Genomic DNA, 19,518 nt, shown 5'->3' with positions numbered 1-19,518 from the left:
GTGCGAAGCTGTATCCACCCAAACGCACAGCAAGCCCCACATCGTTGTGTAAGTCGCTTTCTCTCATACTTTGTGACCACAGCATCGACAACTGTTTTAGTAGCAACTCATGTCGATATTCCATACGAATGTAAATCATAAATAAAAGAACAGTTCAATTGCCATCCTCGCTCGCTGCCAGACGCGTTTTCCTATCCCATCCGAGTCCCGCTGTCATCTAATCGTACTCGATCAGCACCTTGAGCGCCTTGTGTTTGGCGGCCGCACCGAACGTCTCATACGCCTTCTCCATGTCGGCAAACTTGAAACGATGCGTAATCAGCAGGGACGGGTCGATGCGCTTGGCGGCCACAAGCTTGAGGAGCATCGGCAGCGTCACCGTGTCGACCAGGCGCGTGGTGATGCTTATGTTGCGGTCCCACAGCTGGTCGAGCAGCAGCGGCGCGCTCGACCCGTGCACGCCAATGTTGGCCAGCGTGCCGCCCGGCGCCAGGATGCGCTGGCACAGCTCGAAGCTGGCGGGCACGCCGACGGCCTCGAGGACCGCGTCGCAGCCCACGCCGCCGGTGAGCGCCATGATCTCGTCGACGGCCGCCTGCATGCCGCGGCCGTTGTTGACGGTGTGGGTGGCGCCGAGGCCCAGCGACACGGCGAGGCGGTTGTCGTCAAAGTCGACCATGATGATCTGGGCGGGCGAGTAGAGCTGCGACGTGATGAGGGCGGCCAGACCGACGGGGCCGGCGCCGACAATGGCGACCACGCTGCCCGGCGCCACTTTGCCGTTCTGCACACCACACTCAAAGCCCGTCGGGAAGATGTCGCTGAGCATGACCAGCGTGGACTCGTCGACGCCCGCGGGCAGGGCGTACAGCGACGAGTCGGCGTGGGGGATGCGCACGTACTCGGCCTGGGTGCCGCCCGTGGTGTTGCCGAGGATCCAGCCGCCCCCGTGGCAGTGCGAGTGCATGCCGCGGCGGCAGTAGTCGCAGGACGCGCACGACGTAATGGCCGGGATCAGCACACGGTCCCCCTTCTTGAACTTCTTGACCGACGGGCCGGCCTCTGCCACGATCCCAACACCCTCGTGGCCAAGGATCTGGCCGACAGGCACGGACGCAACGTTGCCGTGCCGAATGTGCAAGTCGGTGCCGCAGATGGTTGACCATTTCATCTTGATAATAGCATCGCCGGCGTTGACCAGCTGCGGTGCCGGCACCTCCTCGAGCCTGACGGTGCCCTTGCCCTTGTAAACGAGGCCCTTCATTGTGGCTCTGGGGTTGGCTGGCGATGAAGGCAGAGTAAATGTTGGATTGAAGTTTGATGGTTCGGCTTTGACAGCGTGATAGCTTGATAGCTTGATAGGGATGGTGACTGCTGGGCACTGGGCACGTCGATGGATGCTGCGACTGGGGAAAGCTACCGTATTTATAAAGACAAGCAAACAGTAGAAGTCACGCAACAGCTTGCCACCAACGCCCGTATGTAGGGCGCAAGACGGCCTTTCTCCATTGCGTCTCCATCCCAATTGCATTTTGCTCCCCACAATCACTCGACCGGTCCAAGGGACGGTGGATCTTTACCCCTCCGCAAACAGCCCCTGATAGTGTGTTGGTCTGGGGCTCGACAGGATAGCTCCAAAGGATGGCTCAGAGGTACGGACGTGAGGCTGGACTGGGCCCATGATCTTGAAGCCTTGTTGGTGGACAGAGACAGGAGCATCCCTACTTCAGGGGAGGAAAGGGATGATATGACAATGTGGACTTTGGAAGATGGAAGGAGGAACGAGAAAGAACGGAAAGAACGGAAAGAACGGAAAGAACGGCAAGAACTAGAGACCGACATTACAATCCGTGAGCAGACGAGATGCAGTTGCCTGTTACGGAACTGTCGCAATGCGCTTCTCGGTCATTGGCCCAAGATATGAGTATTGGAAGGAACGACCGCTGGCAACTCTCATGCGCGGTTCCGTCGTTGCGGCAGCTGCGCAATGGTGTTGGTACTGCGCATGGAAACCTCAAAATGCAGAGACGTCCAGGTAGCACATATTCATTCGCCTGGAGATAATCTTATCCGCGTCTTGCTGATGTCGTCGGAGAAACTGGATAAAGGACGCACTCCTCTCCTCAAAACACGCGAGTCACCTGAAGGCCTTCGCACTTTCCCCGCATGCGGCTATCCGCTGATGTTTGCAAGTGGCTCCTTCCCCACAGGCCGAGAGTCTCATGCGCTGGCCAGAGTCGATAAAATCACGGAAGGCACTTGGGCCAACACGAGGCAGGCGCGCAACAGAAGCACCGCAAGAGCGCAAAAGCGGAAGCCGGGCACCAAATCGGGCGCACAGGCGGACCCGCAATCTGGTGCTTAACGTTCGAGCTCACCAGGGAACATCGCCTCACCTTCTGACCCGTCGTCCGTTTGTCAACTTTCCGAGCTTGTAGCGTCACTTACGACTTTTTGTTTCTATATTTATTTCTTTTTTATTATTTTATTTTTATTTTTTGATTCTCTTCGTTTTGGGCTGTCTCCATAGGGCCTGCAAGTGGGCATGCCGTGCGTTGCCTCTGCGATATTTTGCTGGAATATCTTCGCTTTGACAATCCGCAGCTACGCCGTCCAGCCCAGCTCCAGGTCAGATCCAGATCCCGTGTTTATGCCTCATCAACCCCTATCCCATTTGGCTGGTCACATGCCATCATACTCCACCGTAGTACCTCCGTACTTGAAAAGCGGAGGCTCCAAATCCTGCACGTCAATCGTTTGTTGATCGTCTACGACAAGGTGTACGACGTATGTGAGCGAATTCTATGCGGAGCGTGTGGCCTTGCTTCTATTTCCTTCGTACTGCCGCTCTCGTTTATTGAGCATACTCTTTGTTGAATGCCCGGCCAATCACCATCCGCCGCACCTCACTCGTGCCGGCACCAATCTCATATAGCTTTGCACTGTTGGGTGTTAGTACGTGACATAAACCATGACAATGTGAGTGTGAACAAAATGAAAGGGCGCGGCTGTGTCTTACTCTCTCAGAATCCGGCTTGCAGGCATCTCCTCCATGTAGCCCATGCCGCCGAGCAGCTGGATGCTGTCCAGTGCACACTCTGTCGCCCGCTCCGCCGCGTACAGGATCGCGCCCGCACAGTCCTGCGTCCGGATCACGCCGGTCTCGTCTACCTGCCGTGCCGTTGCGTACGTGTACGTCTGCGACGCCCGCATCTTGGTGTACATGTCGGCCAGCTTGCCCTGCACGAGCTGGAAGTGCGCCACGGGCACGCCAAACTGCTTGCGCTGGTGCACGTACGGCAGCGTCACGTCGAGCGCCGCCTGCATCAGGCCCAGCGGGCCGGCGCTCAGCACCAGCCGCTCGAGGTCCAGGCCGCTCATGAGCACGCGCGCGCCGCCGTGCAGCGCGCCCAGCACGCGGTCGGCCGGCACAAACACATTGTCAAACATGAGCTCGCCCGTCGGGCTGCCGCGCATGCCCATCTTGTCCAGCTTGCGCGCGCACGAGAAGCCGGGCGACGTGGCCGTCTCGACCAAAAAGGCCGTGATGCCCTTGGACCCGGCGTCCGGCTTCGTCTTGGCGTACACCACCACGACGTCCGCGTACGGTCCGTTGGTGATCCACATCTTGCTGCCGTTGAGCACGTAGCCCGGGCGGCCCTGGTCGTCCGTCGCCTCCTTGGCCGTCGTCCGCATGCTGACCACGTCGCTGCCGGCGCCGCTCTCCGACATGGCCAGCGCGCCCACAAACGCGCCCGACGTCAGCTTCGGCAGGTACGCCGCCTTCTGCTCGGGCGTGCCGTGCAGCTGCAGCTGGTTCACGCACAGCTGCGAGTGCGCCGCGTAGCTCAGCGCAATCGACCCGCTCGCCCGCGACAGCTCCTCCATGACGATGCAGTGTGCCTGGTAGCCGAGGCCCAGGCCGCCCACGTCCTCGTCGGCCGTGATGCCCAGAAAGCCTGCCTCGCCCAGCTTGGGCCACAGCGCCGCCGGGAAGTCGTTGTCCTTGTCGGCCGCCGCCGCCACCTCCTCGGAGACCTCGCGCCGCGCAAACTCCTGGACGCGCTCGCGCAGCTCTTCGAGATCCTCGGGCGTCGGCGGGACAAAGCCCTTGGGGTGCTTGGACGACGCCAGGCGCGCCTGTTGGAAGGTCATGGCCGACGCGGCGGCAGCGGCGAAGGGGAGTGGTGCCGTGCCGCGACGCTGGGCGACACGACGGCAAGACGACGCGGCGGTCCGTGCCAACGGCCGGAGAGACTGCAGACTGGCCATTTGGTCGTGGTTGTGGTTGTGATTGTTTGTTGTTTTGCTATTGGAGAAGCTTCTGTAGTTGGATGGATTCTGTGGTGAGTATTTCGTGCAGTCGATTCGACACGTGCGTTCAATCAGGAACGACGTGGAAAAGGATGCCAAAGGTCGATTGACGACGCAGGCAGAGAGTAGTTGTACCGAGAGATGCGAAAACGATGAGAAATTTCCAAGAGACACAAAATGCCAAAAGTACCAGAACAGGCGAAGTATGAAATCTCCAGTAAATTTGAAAGTGTCGACGTACTTGCCCTCGATGTGTTTGTGTGGCATGTGTACACCTCGGCTTTAGGAAAGTACGAGTGGACAAGTGGGGGATAGTTAGGGAAGGTGCTGTCAGGCTGGGAAGCGGTCGTTCTGAAGACACGCTACAACCAACGGCTTACGACGGCTTTTCTCGGCAAAGTGCGCTGTTGGCAGCAAACTACATCAGCTGCTCCCCAGATTGCTCTGGGCCAAGACGTCACTCGCACCTCCCCAAACCGTCCAGCCAAGTAATTGGCGGCACCCAACGGCACTGAACGGCACTAGGAAAGGGCGACTCCCCCTCGAAGCCCGCAGTGCCTTGCACCTGCCAGGAACGGAATTGTTTTTACTTCTCAAAATTCGGTGTTTCTCACGATAGCTACCTTTGATCTCCTATTTACCTCCTTTCTCCCTTTTTACTGTTCTTTGCCATCCCTTCCCACCGACGCCTCAGCACACACCCCGCCCACCATGACGTTCTCCAGGAACGCGCGCGGCGCGCTTCGGCTCACACCGCAGCTGTGCAACACCTGCCGGCGGACGACGGCCACGACAGCGCCGGCGGCGACAGCGGCGCGAGCTCTGAGCACACAACTCAGCCCCGTCAGACCCGTGCAGAGATCATTGGCCCGGACAACCAATGCCCCCGTCGTGCCATCGTCACGCGGCATTGCTGCCTTTGCCGCGGCTGGCCCCTCCGACGCCACGCTCTCCCGCATTCCCTCGACCGTCGACACCACATCGGACATCTACCAGGAGAACCTGGGCCTCATGAAGGAGGCCATGGAGCGTCTCGACCGCCTGACGCGAGCGGCCCAGCTTGGCGGCTCCGAAAAGGCGCGTGCCAAGCACGTGGGCCGTGGCAAGATGCTGCCGCGCGACCGCGTGGCTGCCCTCGTCGACCCGGGCACCAGCTTTATGGAGCTGTCTACGCTCGCTGGCGAGAACCTCTACGAAGAGGACGGCGGCAAGCCCCTGGCGCTGCCCTCGGGTGGCATCATCACGGGCATCGGTGTCGTGGAAGGCGTCACCTGCATGATCGTGGCCAACGACAGCACCGTCAAGGGCGGCACCTACTACCCCATCACCATCAAGAAGCACCTGCGCGCCCAGGAGATTGCTGCCCAGAACCGGCTGCCCTGCTTGTATCTCGTGGACTCGGGCGGCGCCAACCTGCCGCACCAGGCCGACGTGTTCCCCGACCGCGACCACTTTGGTCGCATCTTCTACAACCAGGCGCGCATGTCTGCCCAGGGCATCCCGCAGCTGGCCGTCGTCATGGGGCCCTGCACGGCCGGTGGTGCCTACGTGCCGGCCATGTCCGACGAGAGCATTATCGTCCAGAACCAGGGCCATATTTTCCTGGCCGGTCCCCCGCTCGTCAAGGCCGCCACCGGCGAGGAGGTGACGCCCGAGGAGCTCGGCGGTGGTCTGATGCACTCGTCTGTGTCGGGAGTCACCGACTACCTGGCGGTCGACGATGCCCACGCCATTGCCCTGGCGCGTCGCAGCGTCGCCAACCTCAACTACCCGCAGCAGACGCCGAGCCTGGAGAAGACCACCGCCGCCGGCGCTGCCGCCACGTTTGCCGAGCCCGTTTCGGATCCCGAGGAGCTGCTCGGCATTGCCTCCACCAACCTGCGCCGGCCCATCTCGGCCCATGAGGTCATTTCGCGCATCGTCGACGGCTCTGCCTTTGCCGAGTTCAAAAAGGACTACGGAACCACGCTCGTCACCGGCTTTGCCCGCATCTACGGCCAGCGTGTCGGCATCGTGGCCAACAACGGTGTCCTGTTGTCGACGGCCGCCGTCAAGGGCGCCCACTTTATTGAGCTGTGCTCCCAGCGCGGCATCCCGCTGGTGTTCTTGCAAAACATTTCGGGCTTCATGGTGGGCAAGGAGGCCGAGCGCGAGGGCATTGCCAAGCACGGCGCCAAGCTCGTCAACGCCGTCGCCTGTGCCGACGTGCCCAAGCTGACCGTCGTCGTCGGCGGCAGCTACGGCGCCGGCAACTACGGCATGTGCGGCCGCGCCTACAGCCCGCGCTTCCTCTGGATGTGGCCCAATGCGCGCATTGCCGTCATGGGCAGCGAGCAGCTGGCCACGGTCATGGAGACGGTCGGCCGGGCCGATCCCGAGCTGCGCAACCGCATTGAGCGCGAGAGCGACGCCGTCTACTCGAGTGCACGACTTTGGGTAGGTCGAACACACGTTTCCCTCCGCATTCCCCCCCTCTTCCTTTCAAGTCCAACCGCTAACTGTCCAGGATGACGGCATTATTCCGCCGCAGCACACTCGCCGGTACCTTGGCCTCGGCCTGCGGGCCGCTATGGGCGGGCGCAACGAGGTCGAGCCGAATGCGACCAAGTTTGGTGTTTTTAGGATGTAAATGGTAGGAGAGAAAAGATCCTCGGAGAGATTTTATCATTGAACTGCGTTCTTCTTTTTTTCGTTTGATTTCTTAGAGCGTAGATGTGACCGGTTGTACACATTGAACTGATTTACTTGGTTTCTCGTCATGTTTGGTGGAATTAATACCAAAAAAAACTGTGCAAATGAATGGCTTATTTCGAACGCAAGGTTTTTCGTCGACAAATATACGAATGTGTATGTCGTACTAAAAGAACCAGACACTGCTTATGCTACAAAACGAAATACAACATCGAAGTGACAGAAGTACAAAATGACACGCTGCTCAACCTTATTGCCGCTGGACATTCCCTTAGGCGATAGCAGAAGACCCGTATCCCTGGGCCTCCTTTCAGAACGGTAGCGAACGCCTGAACGCCATACATGCCGAAATGATGTTTCTTTATTATTGTTCAATGCTGGAGGAAATCGATGCTGCTCGGTGAAAAAATGAGGTCGCTAAGATAAAAAAAATCTTGAAAATAAAAGAAAATAAAACAAAGTAATTAGAAATCGAATAGAAAAGACAAAGAACCGTGCTCAAGTGCCGCTCAAGAGTTGCGGTGCTCTCGGTCGCCGGTCTCGTGCTGGTCGCGTGTGCGGGACTCTTGCCATGACGCATAGCTGCCCTCGCCCAGGCGTTCCTTCTCGCGGTCCAATATGACATTGAGCTGGCTGCGGGTGCGCGCAAACGGGATGCGCGGTGTCTGTGCCGGCCGCGTCGGCGTGAAGAGCGGTCGGGGCAGTGCGGGCTGTGTGTCTTGGAAACTGGAAGAGGCGGCATTCTGGAAGCTCGACGGGGCCTGGAAGCTCGAACTAAAGCTTCCCGTTTCCGACATGTACGCCGGCAGTTCGCTGCCGTCTTCCTTGTCGTCGTCGTCGGGCTCTTCGGGCGGCTCTTCCAGTCCCGTCTTTGCGTACAACTCAAATGTGTCAGGGCCTTCGGCGTCCATAAATACACCCTTTGCCGCGACCATGGAGGCTGCAGTCACCGTGGACGACCGCATCGGCCCCAGAATGGGGGACTGGTAGCCGGGGACAAGTCGTGGGCGTGTTCCATAGCTATCTTGCGACATGGACCGACCCATCATGGGGGCCGCCGGCGCTGCCGCCGATAGACCGGGTGCTGCTGCTGAGCCAGGGCCCACGTAGGCGGAGGTAGGTGGTAAAGCATGTGCGGTGCCTCTGCTAGACGACATTGTCGTAGTTAAACCAATACGGCTCAGTTGCTGTCTGTGGCTCTGCCCGGGCTCGTATGGCATTGTGGATTGCCGTATTAATCCGCCGCCTGGACGAGGTATTGCCTCTGGCCCGCCGGGAATCTTAATCTTTGGCCGCTGTGTTGACTGCCTATTGCGAAAAGCAACGGGCACCTCGAGTCCACCTGATGAACCGCCCGAGGATGCCAGGCTCACAGGCCCTCCCGATGCGCCCGTCACATACTGGGCAAACGAGGACCGCTTTCGTGAGGCAGTTGCTAGTGTTGGTGCAGGTGCAGCAGTGGTTCCTGTGGCGGAACCCGCTACTGATCCCGATAACGAAGAAACTGCAGTCGATTCGGAAGCTGGCGAGGATGTCCGTTCCGGATCTGCAAGAGGCTGATGCCCGGCGGGTTGCTTCCCGGCTGACTTTTCTGTCATGGCGGCTAATTTCGGTGACCGCCGTTGTTGCTCTAAGACCCGTGACTTGGATGGCATCGGATTCGGGCTTTGTGGTGAAGACAATGCAGGAGGAAGAATGGCGTCCTCCAATTCTTCCTCTTCAACGCCAACAAGCGACTCGCCGGAATGGCGCGGAGGAAAATACGACGGGGTCTCGCGGGACCCTGGCCCTTCGGAGGCACCGGACGACTGTGAGCCGTGTGAACCGGATCGTTTAGATACCACAGTCCGTCGTTTGGAGGCGGATGAGTTGACGACAAACTTCTTCTTAGCTGCTTTGCCTTTACCGGACTTGGTGACTGCTTCGCGCTTGCTGGATGCCGGTTTTCTGCCGCTATTGTTGCTGCTATTGCTCGAATGTTTTATTGGCTTGCTCTCGCGATGGTCTGAGTGGTTCGTGTCGGTGCTTCCGTTGCCATTGCCAATGCTACTTGCACTCGTGACTGCATCTTCGTTGGCCTCACTGCTGCCTCCCAATTGAACGTTTTGTTCGTCCTCTTCTGCCTCGGAAGGCTCACTAGACGGTAGGGCGAACCGTGGCGTTGGGCGGGGACCCGACAACGACGGCCGAGGTTTCCGGAGAATCGATTGCGCCGGGGCTGGCCTTGTCGAGGAAGATGAGAGCAGCTTGACATGCGCATCCTGCTGAGCTTGCTTGTGATCAAGCGTGCCGGTATCTGCTCGCTCGCCCTCGGTAGTAGAGTCTGCGTTGTTCACTCGTTTGGGTGCCACAGCCGCGGCGTGCGAGGACGCTCCTGGCACAGGTGCATCCTGGCTTGGTCTTTGATCCTCACTCGCACTCTGTTTACTTGATCTCGGAGGATTCGATGTCCCCGTTGCCGTCGTTGCTGTTATAGATGGAGGTAGGAGCATGAAATTGATCTTTGAAAGAGAGGGACAGTCAGTGAGAGACTCAAAACGAAACAAAATAGTCTAAGTCGCGGGGCATTACCGTTGGTCCGTCGTATCGACTGGCAGGTGTCCGCAAAGGGACAAATGTCGGGCCCGTCGAGATGTTTTCGTACAGCTTTGCAACGATCTTGCCACTAAGACCACGGCGCTTGCTGCCCCAAACATGCCACCAGAAATTTTCCAAGCGGTTGGCGGTTGGATCGTACAACTTGCGATGCGTGATTGTGTACACTAGAGACCGTCTTGTTAGCTGTCCTATGCAGCCAGAAATTCAAGGCGGTGGGACGAGGGTACGCACCGCGCCAGTACTCTCGCAGCTTCTCTGGAGGGATGACATCAAAGCTAGCCACCTCGGCGTAGATTTCGGCCGTGTTTTCGACAAAGCCTCTTGGGAGAATGGGGAGAGCCGCCTCGATGGAATCCTGTTCGGCATTGTGAAGGGCCAAGGCGGCTGCATCCAGTGGAACGTGTGTCGGAGGATCGGTCTTGGACGCTGCCGCCGTCGCTTGTTTCACCAGGCCGGCCACTTGAATAGAGATGTCGTTGCTGCTGCTGGTCGGTTTCTCGCTCTCGCACAAACGATCGGCTTTCGTCGCTTTTAAACTCCCACGGTCGCTACCTGGTATGACGGGTGTCGCCATTTTGGAAGAGAGAACAAGCAGCTCTTGTTTCCTCTTTCAACCCAACAGCTCACAAAGACAGTCTGTTGACAAGAAACATATCCAGGACTTGCGACGTGTGTGTTGTTTGGGTGATTCGTCAACTTTGCGCTGGTTTAAGCCGTACGCATACAATAGTCGCAGAAATTGACCTTGATGCTTCACAGAAAGCTTATGAGCTCATATAATCAGAAATGTAGAAATGATGTGGCAAAGTGACAGCCGTAGCAAGGGCGAGGAGCGAGGGGTGCGGAGTGAAGATTTGCACGGAGGTCGCCAGGCGACTTGGACGGGCTGTGGAAAGGTCGATGCGAAAGAAGTCGGTCGGGATGAAGCGAGGGCGAAGGTGACAGCCCCTTTTCTTGGCCCCCCCTCTCAAAAATAAATAAACCAAATAAAAATAAAGAGAAGGAGGGGCTGTTCGTTTGACGACAAACGACTAAGATGGGAGCGGTGTGAATAATGGCAAAAGCCCGGGGGCGCTGCTACCCGCGACGAACGTAAACACAAAAAAATAAGTGACAGGGGCTTTGGGCAGAGCCTTGAGTTATTTGGTTCGAGTTCAGGCAGCGACCCGTCAATAAGTCTCCGTGCTCAGTACTTTGACTCGACAGAATTTGCAAACGAAATTAGAGTGAATGTGGAAGTACGGTGTTTGGGGTTTGGTGGACTAACAGGTCCCTCAACAAGGGACGTCGAATGGTGGAAAGTTATCGTGCCACTGGTTTCCGTTTGTTAGTTTCTAAAGGCGAGACGGGTTAAAGAATCATTTGCAAGCTGATGATCAGAATAAAATAGAAACGAGTCAATTTTCGAAAACACAAGGGGCCGCGAGAGCGAAGGAAACAAATAGGCGGTACGGTTTCCGGTCATGGGAAAGAAGGGTTCTCCATTTTGTCTGGAAGATGAAGGGTCCCCACAAATCAGAAACCGGGGAAAGACGAAATATATTATGGGAAAGTGAACGTCAGGTAGCCAGGAGTGTATGGAGAAATAGGCATCATAGTATTTAGGGCAGATGAGGGGCATTACTGAGGCGCAAAGAAGGACGGCGAAAAAAAAAAAAAAAAAAAAAAAAAAAAAAAAAAAAGAAGAAAGCAAGGTGAGCAGCAGGGAGAAAGATATGCCGGAGAGGTCTAATGCATGTTGCCCGCAGAAGTTTCGAGACTAACGAATGTGCCTGGTTGTACGGTGTACTGCGAGGTGAGCCTCGTCGCATCGCACGAGCACGGGCATCGTATGTGGGGAGACGAGACCAGGGAACGGGGGTAGAGGAAAAGGGGTTGGCACCAGAGAAATAGAGGTCAAACGTCTCGTGACTGGGCCTTATTTTGTTTGCACCGCGATCGTGTTCACTTTGATTCCCTTAAAAGAGAGAGACAGAGAGAAGACGTTGTTTGAATATGGACCTGGGACTGGTGGCGATGAGGTGCAGCCGGCCAACAGTTTTGGATGCAGTAATAAGAACTAGAAGCATCAGGTGGTGCCAGGTGCATGGGAGAGGTTACAGGATGCGCTAGGCGTGCGTGACACAGGCGGGGGACTTGAGGTGGCAAAGCGTGGTTCATATTGAGAACAGATGAAGAAACACTCATACAAAGACGGAAAAAAAGAAGAGATTAAAGTGCTTCACTCACAATTGCGCGGAGGCGGAGAGACCGGCGAGGCGGCTCTGTTGATCTTGGCGGGGAAGGTCGATCTAGTCGCGCTCTGAGATTGTAAATGTCGATATTAGGACTTGGCCTCTTGGCTGTGGAGTTGTGAGAGCGAGCTGGCAAGTAAGCTCAGAGCTGTGTATCCGGGCCCCGTTGAGCTAACAAGATCGTCAGAAGGATGCTGGCCAGTCGTGGCGGCGGCTGGCGGCGGTGAGAAAGAAGCGTCTTGAGAACTTGTGACGTTGCCGGGGTTTCGTCGACTCCGGGCACTGTAGAATAGCTTCGTGAACGACGGCCAAAAGGTGCCAAGTGGCCAGAAAGAGATATAAATAATAACTATCAGACAAACAGGCAAACAGGCAAGCGAGTGGTGCGGACTCAGATGTAGCGATTGTCGAGATCCGCGTTGGAATAAACAAAGGGCAATGAAGGAATTGGGATGCAGTTGGAATCCCGGACTTGGATTGAAAGCCGGGGCCTAGTGGTGACGATTCAGACCGGTCAGACGTTGTCGTCGCGGGCCGTGGTCGTAAGAGGAAGATTAAGGACGATACACCGGAAAAACAGAAGACATGAGGTCTTCTAGCGACAACTCGTATCGCACAAGGAAGAAGGGCAAACGATGTCGATGCCGGGATGTGGAGGCGGAGATGAGTCAGGTGGAGGTTTGCGTGTAGTGGCGCATATCCTACTCAAATAAGGGAGAACCAACGACTGCGCATATTGTAGAGATGTGGGACAGGTGCGGTGTTCGTGATCGGCGACAGTAAGCGTTGGAGTGCACACGGTCAACACGTCGATGGCGACGAAGCGAAAATAGTTGAAGGTAATGGAGGAGGAGAAAGTGGTTTGAAATTAAGAAAAAAGGAGAGAGCAGGAAGAAGATGGACGGAGAAGGGGAAGATGGGAAAAGGGGGCAGCCGTGGAAGGGGAGAAGGAAGAAGGCGCGATATGGATTAGCGATAGAGGGAAAGAGCTAGGTGCCTCGTGATCTTCGCCGGACAAAGAGGGAAAGAGCAGATGGGCAAGGGAAGAAAGAAGGCAGTCGCGAATCGCAAAAGCAAGAGAGAAAGAGACAAAAGAGACAAAAGAGGAAGGACGGCAGAAGAGCAGAGGAAGGCGCCGTCACCGAGATTCAGGGGAAGCGCAATTCAAGCTATCCATATGTCGTGTATCTTACCGTCCCAAAATCACAATATTGATCCCAAAAAGAAAATAAGGCCGGCTCCATTCTAGTTATCAGGCTCCTGTCTCAGATGCCAATGCAAGATAAAAATAAAATAACACAGGGAGGACGAAGACATGGACTGAAAAGGATGGGCCTAAGGGAGTAATACGGAGTATGCCACACTCCATAGAGTAAGGAAAGCACGATCCCTCGTTCCTTTCCCAGACCTCCCAGGTGACGGAGCTGGCCCCAGTTCCCAAAGAGGAAAGACGAAGCACCGCCAGAACATAAAAACGTGGGCGCTGCTAGTTGGAAGTTTAGGGATCTGGACAGGCGGCGCCCTGGCACTACTGGAGACTAGTGCTGTGACTTGGCCAGGCCAGGCCTCATTAACTGATGCTTAGGGGCCGTTACAGTCCCAGGGGAACACAGCAGGCGGCGCGACCGGTGTTCGGTGCGCTAAGTCCAAGAACCGACGGGCTGAAGTGGCCAATCGGTTTCGAGGGTGCGTTCCTCGTTCCTCGTTCCTCGTTCTGCGTCATTCGTTGTCCGTTGTCCGAATTTGTTATATTCATGTCCCACCCACATCAACGAAATGCAAAAAGCAAGTAATGTATGACGGCAAAGGCCCACGTTTCTGACATGAAAAGCAAGTTATGGAGCCTGTGAGACCAGTTTTGGTTTTGAGACAAAAAGTCGGCTTTATTATTTGTTATTTGTGGTCCCATGGCGTAATAACAGTCGAGAAAATGCCTGCCGGCGAGCTTTTGGAGACCGCACGGTTGGGAAGGTGCTGGTAACAAAAGACGACCCAGTGACGACGTACATGCGTATGGCAGTTCTGGGAGGGACCTTGAACAGAAAGGGTTTTACTTGGAAGAGGTGCACCTGCTGCGGGCCAGGAAAGCTTGACCTTGGAGCTGCCAGGGAGCCAGGCAGGAGTCAAATCTGAATCAGGGGACAAGGAGACGGGGCAAAGTGGGCCCGGCCTATTGCTGCCCTGTCACGCTGTCAATATTTCCATCTTGCCACCTTCCAGCTACAATAGCCCCCGTCGAGCCGTCCCAAGCCAGCCAACTGGGACAGCGAACATGGGAACGACCGTTCCTTTCTGTGGAGAAGAACGATTTTATGGAACCCGGTGATGTCCTATCCTCAGGGGGTTTCAGTACCGCTGTGAAGGAGTAGTCAACGTAGTTCTTCCGCTTGAGCTCTCGGGCACTCAAGGCGATGTACTCATGCAGGGGAGAGGGGGAAGGGGAGCATGAGACGGAAGGTTTTTATTTTATTGATGAGATAAAATAATAGGACCAGGAACAGGAAATCGACAGTCAACACTTGAAAGGTACCTCCACCTGGCCAAAAAACGCGTACACACAAAAGCTTTTTGGTGGAGTTCTCCGCACTGTTACCGTTCTAAATTAAAGATTTCTTGCACTGAAAGGCTGCTAGAACATTTTGTGCGAACGCCTTTTTTTGTCCAGGGGGAGAGTACGTGGCAGACATCAGAGGTGGCATCAGAAGCAGGCTCGGCATCGAAAACAAGTCACTTGACTTGCCACAATGGAGCCGTGCGGCAGCAAAAACAGGGGGAAACAGAAAAAGGAGGGAATGACCTCGGGACGAAAGCGGGACGATGAGAACAGAAAAGCCCTGCATGGGACAGGAAGCTTTAAGGGTCCAAACGAAGTCAAACCTGGGGTAAAAGTACGGAGTGGGCCAAGATTGTCGAGCTGCACCTGACCCACGAGCTGTCGGGCCACTATTACGGAGTACGTATCGCGCCTGGTCCGGTACTACGAACTGTTTCGAGTCCACGAGTTGGAATACACAGCGTAATTGTTCGCTCATAGCTTTACGTACAAACCGTAGATAGAGGCAGAACGAAAGAGACGAGAAATGGGACGGGCTCGTGAGATATGACAACAAAGCATGTAGGCGTGGGGAAGCTTGGAGAAAAGGACCGACGACAGCGTTTGACGCGGTTTAGAGGAATAGAGAATAGAAAATGCATAGAAATAGCAAACGGAAAACAAGAGAAATGCGACATTGCAGACAAACATAACACCATCGGATGGGGTGCATAGAGGAGATGTCGGAAAAGGAGTGTCGTTTCCGCTAGAGGCAGACATAGTTGGACAAAGGATGTAAATTGTATGCTAAGGAAGCATGGGAAACAGCAAACAGGGTCTGAGAAAGGGCCGTTAGTGCGGGATGTCCCGTGTCACATGTTGCGTCAGAAAAGGAAGGAAAGGAAGGAAAGGAAGAAAACGTAAGGAACAGGAAGAAGGGAAGGAGCTTCCAAGCTGTCGTTGTACTGGTGTCTTCCCTGAACGACCTTCTCTTTCCAGCCTTGCCCCCCATGGAGGCCGACAGCACAGTTCTGCGCCCTTTACCAACGACATTTCCCAATCGTTCGGTTGATTTGGGGGCGCATGGTCGCGAGGTGCTCGGCTCCAGCAAAGAAATAGGGTGTGTGGAGACCCTGGTCGCTCTCTGGGGGACCATCGCGACGCTGCGCGTGGGATGACGGTGGGGGTTCGTCCTTCCCTGGACGAAAAAGGTTGTTGCAACAAATTGTTGCAACGAATCTCCTTTGCACATGTTCGACGGCAGCACATTTCTGACTCGTCACGGGCATGAAGCAGAGGGGAAAAGCGCTCCATGGAGCTCGGTATTCTTGGGGTTGTCCAATTTTAGTTGCTCAACGTATTGCAAACAGCTCACTCGCTTCATTCTTCGGAGTTTTGAGACGGGGCTTACGGAGTACGGTGTACGGAGAGACTACAGAGTAATTACGGAATACATTGTAATGGAGACGTGTCTACGGTCTGCCACTTGCACCTGCCCTCTGCGGCGTTCTTTCCACAACAGGAGCTCTCCTTTGGGGCGGTTGTACCCTCCGCTGGTCTGCTTAGTGATCAAGCGGCAACAACGCCAACGCCAAATCCACATCCACCCATCAGCCCCAACGTCGAGCGATCACGTCGTAATTACTTCTGCTCTATTTCGAGAACGGATGACCTGGTTTCAAAGGCAAGGTATCTCGTGGTCGGCGCCCATTGTGGTACCAAGTCGCTGCAAGCAATATGAGGTGCAGATACGGACATCTAATTACAGAAAAGGGAAAAGGCAGTTGCAGCGTGTCGTACAAAAGACATGGCGTGGCCTGTTATGCTCGCACCTGGCTACCGATCCCATTTTCGTCTGCATGAGCCGGAATCACCGTTTGGCTTTAAATACAACCGCATATAAACTCATTCGTTTACAACACGATGCAATTTAAAGTATTATTTAATAATATTCAACCAGTGTGAATTACTACAAGCAACGCCTCCATCATAGTCTCTCTCTTTTCCCTTTCAATTTCCTGTATTCTTATCAGACACACACATCTCTCACCCTGGAGCACCTACCGGAGGTCCCTTGCAACAGCCGTCTCGTCATGCCAATGTCGTAGTGGACACCCCGTCTAGACGGTCTCGGCGGTGTTGACCATGCAGTAGTCGAGGTTGTGCAGCGAGCTGTCCGGGTTGCCGGCCCAGATGGGGAAGGGGCGGGTGGTGCCGCTGCCGCCAAAGACGGCAAAGGTCAGGATGAAGACCATGACCTGGGTGCCGCCGTCGAGGGCGGCCGAGGTGATGTAGTTGTACTTGACGAAGAAGGACGGGTACTTGCGCCGCAGGTACCACTGGGCAATGAAGCCGAGGCCAAAGAACATGGTGATGGCGGCGTTGATGCCGACAAACAGGTAGCCCATCTGCCAGAGAATGATGGACGTGTTGAGGTAGCGGAAGGCCTTGTGGGGATAGAACTTGTTGGCGATCCAGAGCGGGAAGGGCGCCAGGAAGCCGAGCAGGTAGGCAATGGTGACCCACTCGTACTTGGCGCCGATGGAATACATGTCGGAGGCCATGCTCCAGGAGATGGCGAGCGTGTTGAACTGCTGGACGTTCTGGCCGGACCAGATGTTGGAGCCGACGATGCCCGTCAGGATGGGGGCCTGGTTCTGGACAATGGTCAGCATCATGACCCAGTTGAGGATGGCGCCCACGACGCAGCCAATGACCTGGATGGTGAAGGTGTGGCGCGGCGGCAGGTGGACGTATTGTGCCAGCTTGAGGTCGCGGGCGAGCAGCTGCGCCTGCTGCATGGAGTTGAAGGTGAAGCAGGTAAAGTACATGTTGGCGAGGGGGCGGCCGGGGAACATGTAGCCGGCCAGGGTCTGGCAGATGGGCTGGATGTTGTACTGGAAGCCCGTGATGCCGTACTGGGCGCCGAAGAAGAGCAGGAAGATGGTCAGCATGATGGTGCTGACCAGGAAGCCCCACCAGGGCAGCGTCGACTTGAGCGAGTACAGACAGCCGAGGCCGACGGCCCAGCAGATGACGAGCACGGCGCCCCACCACCACAGCGGCACCTCCTGGTACAAGTTGGACAGCATCAGCTTGTAGTGGGGGTCGAGCTTGGGGTCGTTGGCCTTGCGGTCGAAGCGCTCCTCGGGGGTCTCCTTGGGCACCCAGAACTTCCAGGTGTCGGCGCGCAGCAGCTTCTTGAGGTTGGCCGGCTTGGCCCAGGACCAGCCGGACTTGATGTCGTCAAAGTTCCAGAGCAGCATGTGCACAAACGTGGCGGTGAAGCCCATGTTGGAGGTGATGAGGTAGCCCAGGTACGAGCCCGTGAGCCACGGCGTGCCCTGCTGGGCGACCAGCGCCGGGTCAATCTCAAACTTGTCGTTGAGAATCGTCGTCTGGTCGTACACCTGGTAGACGGTGCCGTTGGACGAGCTGTTGAACAAGGCCTGCGCGAGGAAGGGGAAGTCCTGCGAGCGGTAGGTGTTGCTGTAGTACAGGCCCATGAAGAAGACGATGCAGCCCATGTATCCAATGTATTCGTTGACGAGCGTCTGCAGCGGCAGCCAGAGCGGGCTGCCAAAGGGCGCAATGTAGTTCCAGTCGAAGCTCAGCGCCAGGAGGCCCATGCCCTCGTTGCCACTGGCGCCGCCAAACAGGTTGGTGAAGACGAGGCTGTCCTGCTTGGCCAGGCAGAAAATGGAGACGCCCTCGAGCACGGTAAAGATGTACTCGGGGAAGATCTCCCAGACCAAAAAGAAAAAGAAGATGATGTAGAAGATCTTGAGGCGCTGCTTGGCAATGGCCTTGTCGCCGTGCAGCGACTCGAGCAGCGACGTGATGGGCAGGTTCATGGGCCACAGCATGTGCGTCGGGTAGACGAGCACCTCGCGCAGCAGGCCGGCCAGGCCGAAGCCGATGAGCTGCGACGTGATGACGATGAAAATGCCAGCGGCCTTGTTGGGGTAGCCGCCGTAGAACAGCTCCTGGGCGGCCAGGGCCTCGGTGGCGAGCGCGGACTGCGACGCGGCCGAGGCCATGAGCGTAATGGACGCGTGCTCCTTCATGTGGAAGGGGAACGGGTTGAGGAAGCGGCCAATGGCGCCCTTGCGCGGGATGGCGTAGGACATGGCCTCGCCCAGGATGTAGGCCAGCACCGTCAGGAAAATGACCGACACGTAAATGGTCTGCGGCTTGAAGTAGAAGATCTCCTGCAGCACGGCGCCGAATGTGGAGAGACCGATGCCTGGCAAAGGAGATTAGGTTAGCTGGGCGCTCACAAGCGTACTCGTTGCGACAATCCGTCCCCGGTTCCATCCCCGGTTCCGTCCCCCTGCGGCCTTACCTAGGAAAAACACGCGAAAGGTCCAGGGGTTCTGGGTCGGGTCGTCCTCGAGGTCAATGACACGCGTGACGAGATCCTCGGCCGTCGCCACGACGCCGGTGCCAACATCGTCCGACGACGACTCGCCCAGCCGCTTGCGAGCATCTGCCTCGTACGACGGCAGATCGGCGCCCGTCGACAGAGCGAAGTCATGGCCGGCCTTCTCGGACTTGACATCGGCACTGGCCGGGTGCTTCTCGTCGACGGTGATGCCATGGTCGTCGGCACCGCCGCTGGTGCTCTCAATATCGCCCACTGTCGAAAATGCTGTGCGTTTTGTGGCCATGATGGGCAAGAGAGATGATGAACATAGAAAAGAGGGGGAAAAAGAAAGGGAAAGGGAAAGGAAAAACAAAGGAGAAAGAAGTGGAAAGGGGACGGGGGCCTATGGGGTTAAAAGCGTCGTCCCGTGTCACCCATACCGCCCGTGTCTCCTTTGTGGGTGATCCTTGCGATGCATGTCGCCTCGAGTTCGCGTGTAGACCTATGAGCTTCACTCTGGGTCTCGGTCAAACAACTGCATGTACTGAACAAACAAAACCCCGCAAATTACAGTCGCGAATCGGAACGCTACGCCCGACATCCTGTGCAGCTGTGGCGACAGTCTTATCAAGGTCAGATGGGGACAATGGAGACAAGCAGAAGAGGGCATCAAGCGGGCATGCATTGGGAACGGAAAACACGCAAAACAGTCACAGAAAAGGGCGTAATGACATACGGTCATAGCATGCCCTCTTACACACTCAAACTCCTATCGCCATATC

General features: G+C 56.3%; 5 protein-coding genes across 5 annotated transcripts; 1 reads left to right on the top strand and 4 right to left on the bottom strand.

Moving 5' to 3' along the window:
• Positions 1 to 217: 217 nt before the first annotated feature.
• On the bottom strand, positions 218 to 1,264 carry SPBR_01870 (alcohol dehydrogenase; the record flags this gene model as incomplete). The annotated part of the gene is made up of 1 exon (XM_040760180.1): positions 218 to 1,264. One exon carries the CDS (start codon positions 1,262 to 1,264, stop codon positions 218 to 220), a length of 1,047 nt encoding a protein of 348 aa, XP_040619405.1.
• Positions 1,265 to 2,854: 1,590 nt separating this feature from the next.
• Positions 2,855 to 4,272, bottom strand: SPBR_01693 (isovaleryl-CoA dehydrogenase; the record flags this gene model as incomplete). The annotated part of the gene is made up of 2 exons (XM_040760003.1): positions 2,855 to 2,942; positions 3,020 to 4,272. 2 exons carry the CDS (start codon positions 4,270 to 4,272, stop codon positions 2,855 to 2,857), a joined length of 1,341 nt encoding a protein of 446 aa, XP_040619404.1.
• Positions 4,273 to 5,025: 753 nt separating this feature from the next.
• Positions 5,026 to 6,943, top strand: SPBR_01502 (3-methylcrotonyl-CoA carboxylase beta subunit; the record flags this gene model as incomplete). The annotated part of the gene is made up of 2 exons (XM_040759812.1): positions 5,026 to 6,750; positions 6,821 to 6,943. 2 exons carry the CDS (start codon positions 5,026 to 5,028, stop codon positions 6,941 to 6,943), a joined length of 1,848 nt encoding a protein of 615 aa, XP_040619403.1.
• Positions 6,944 to 7,514: 571 nt separating this feature from the next.
• Positions 7,515 to 10,177, bottom strand: SPBR_01339 (uncharacterized protein; the record flags this gene model as incomplete). Its single annotated transcript, XM_040759650.1, has 3 exons — positions 7,515 to 9,425; positions 9,577 to 9,767; positions 9,835 to 10,177. 3 exons carry the CDS (start codon positions 10,175 to 10,177, stop codon positions 7,515 to 7,517), a joined length of 2,445 nt encoding a protein of 814 aa, XP_040619402.1.
• A 6,313-nt stretch (positions 10,178 to 16,490) lies between these two features.
• On the bottom strand, positions 16,491 to 19,040 carry SPBR_01356 (uncharacterized protein; the record flags this gene model as incomplete). Its single annotated transcript, XM_040759667.1, has 2 exons — positions 16,491 to 18,616; positions 18,716 to 19,040. The coding sequence occupies 2 exons, from the start codon at positions 19,038 to 19,040 to the stop codon at positions 16,491 to 16,493; spliced, it is 2,451 nt and encodes an 816-aa protein (XP_040619401.1).
• Positions 19,041 to 19,518: the final 478 nt, after the last annotated feature.

The sequence above is a fragment of the Sporothrix brasiliensis genome (genome assembly GCF_000820605.1).
Source record: "Sporothrix brasiliensis 5110 chromosome Unknown Cont18, whole genome shotgun sequence".
Taxonomy (NCBI): domain Eukaryota; kingdom Fungi; phylum Ascomycota; class Sordariomycetes; order Ophiostomatales; family Ophiostomataceae; genus Sporothrix; species Sporothrix brasiliensis.
Note: the sequence above shows the minus strand (reverse complement) of the source record. Positions and strands in the feature narration are given on the sequence as shown.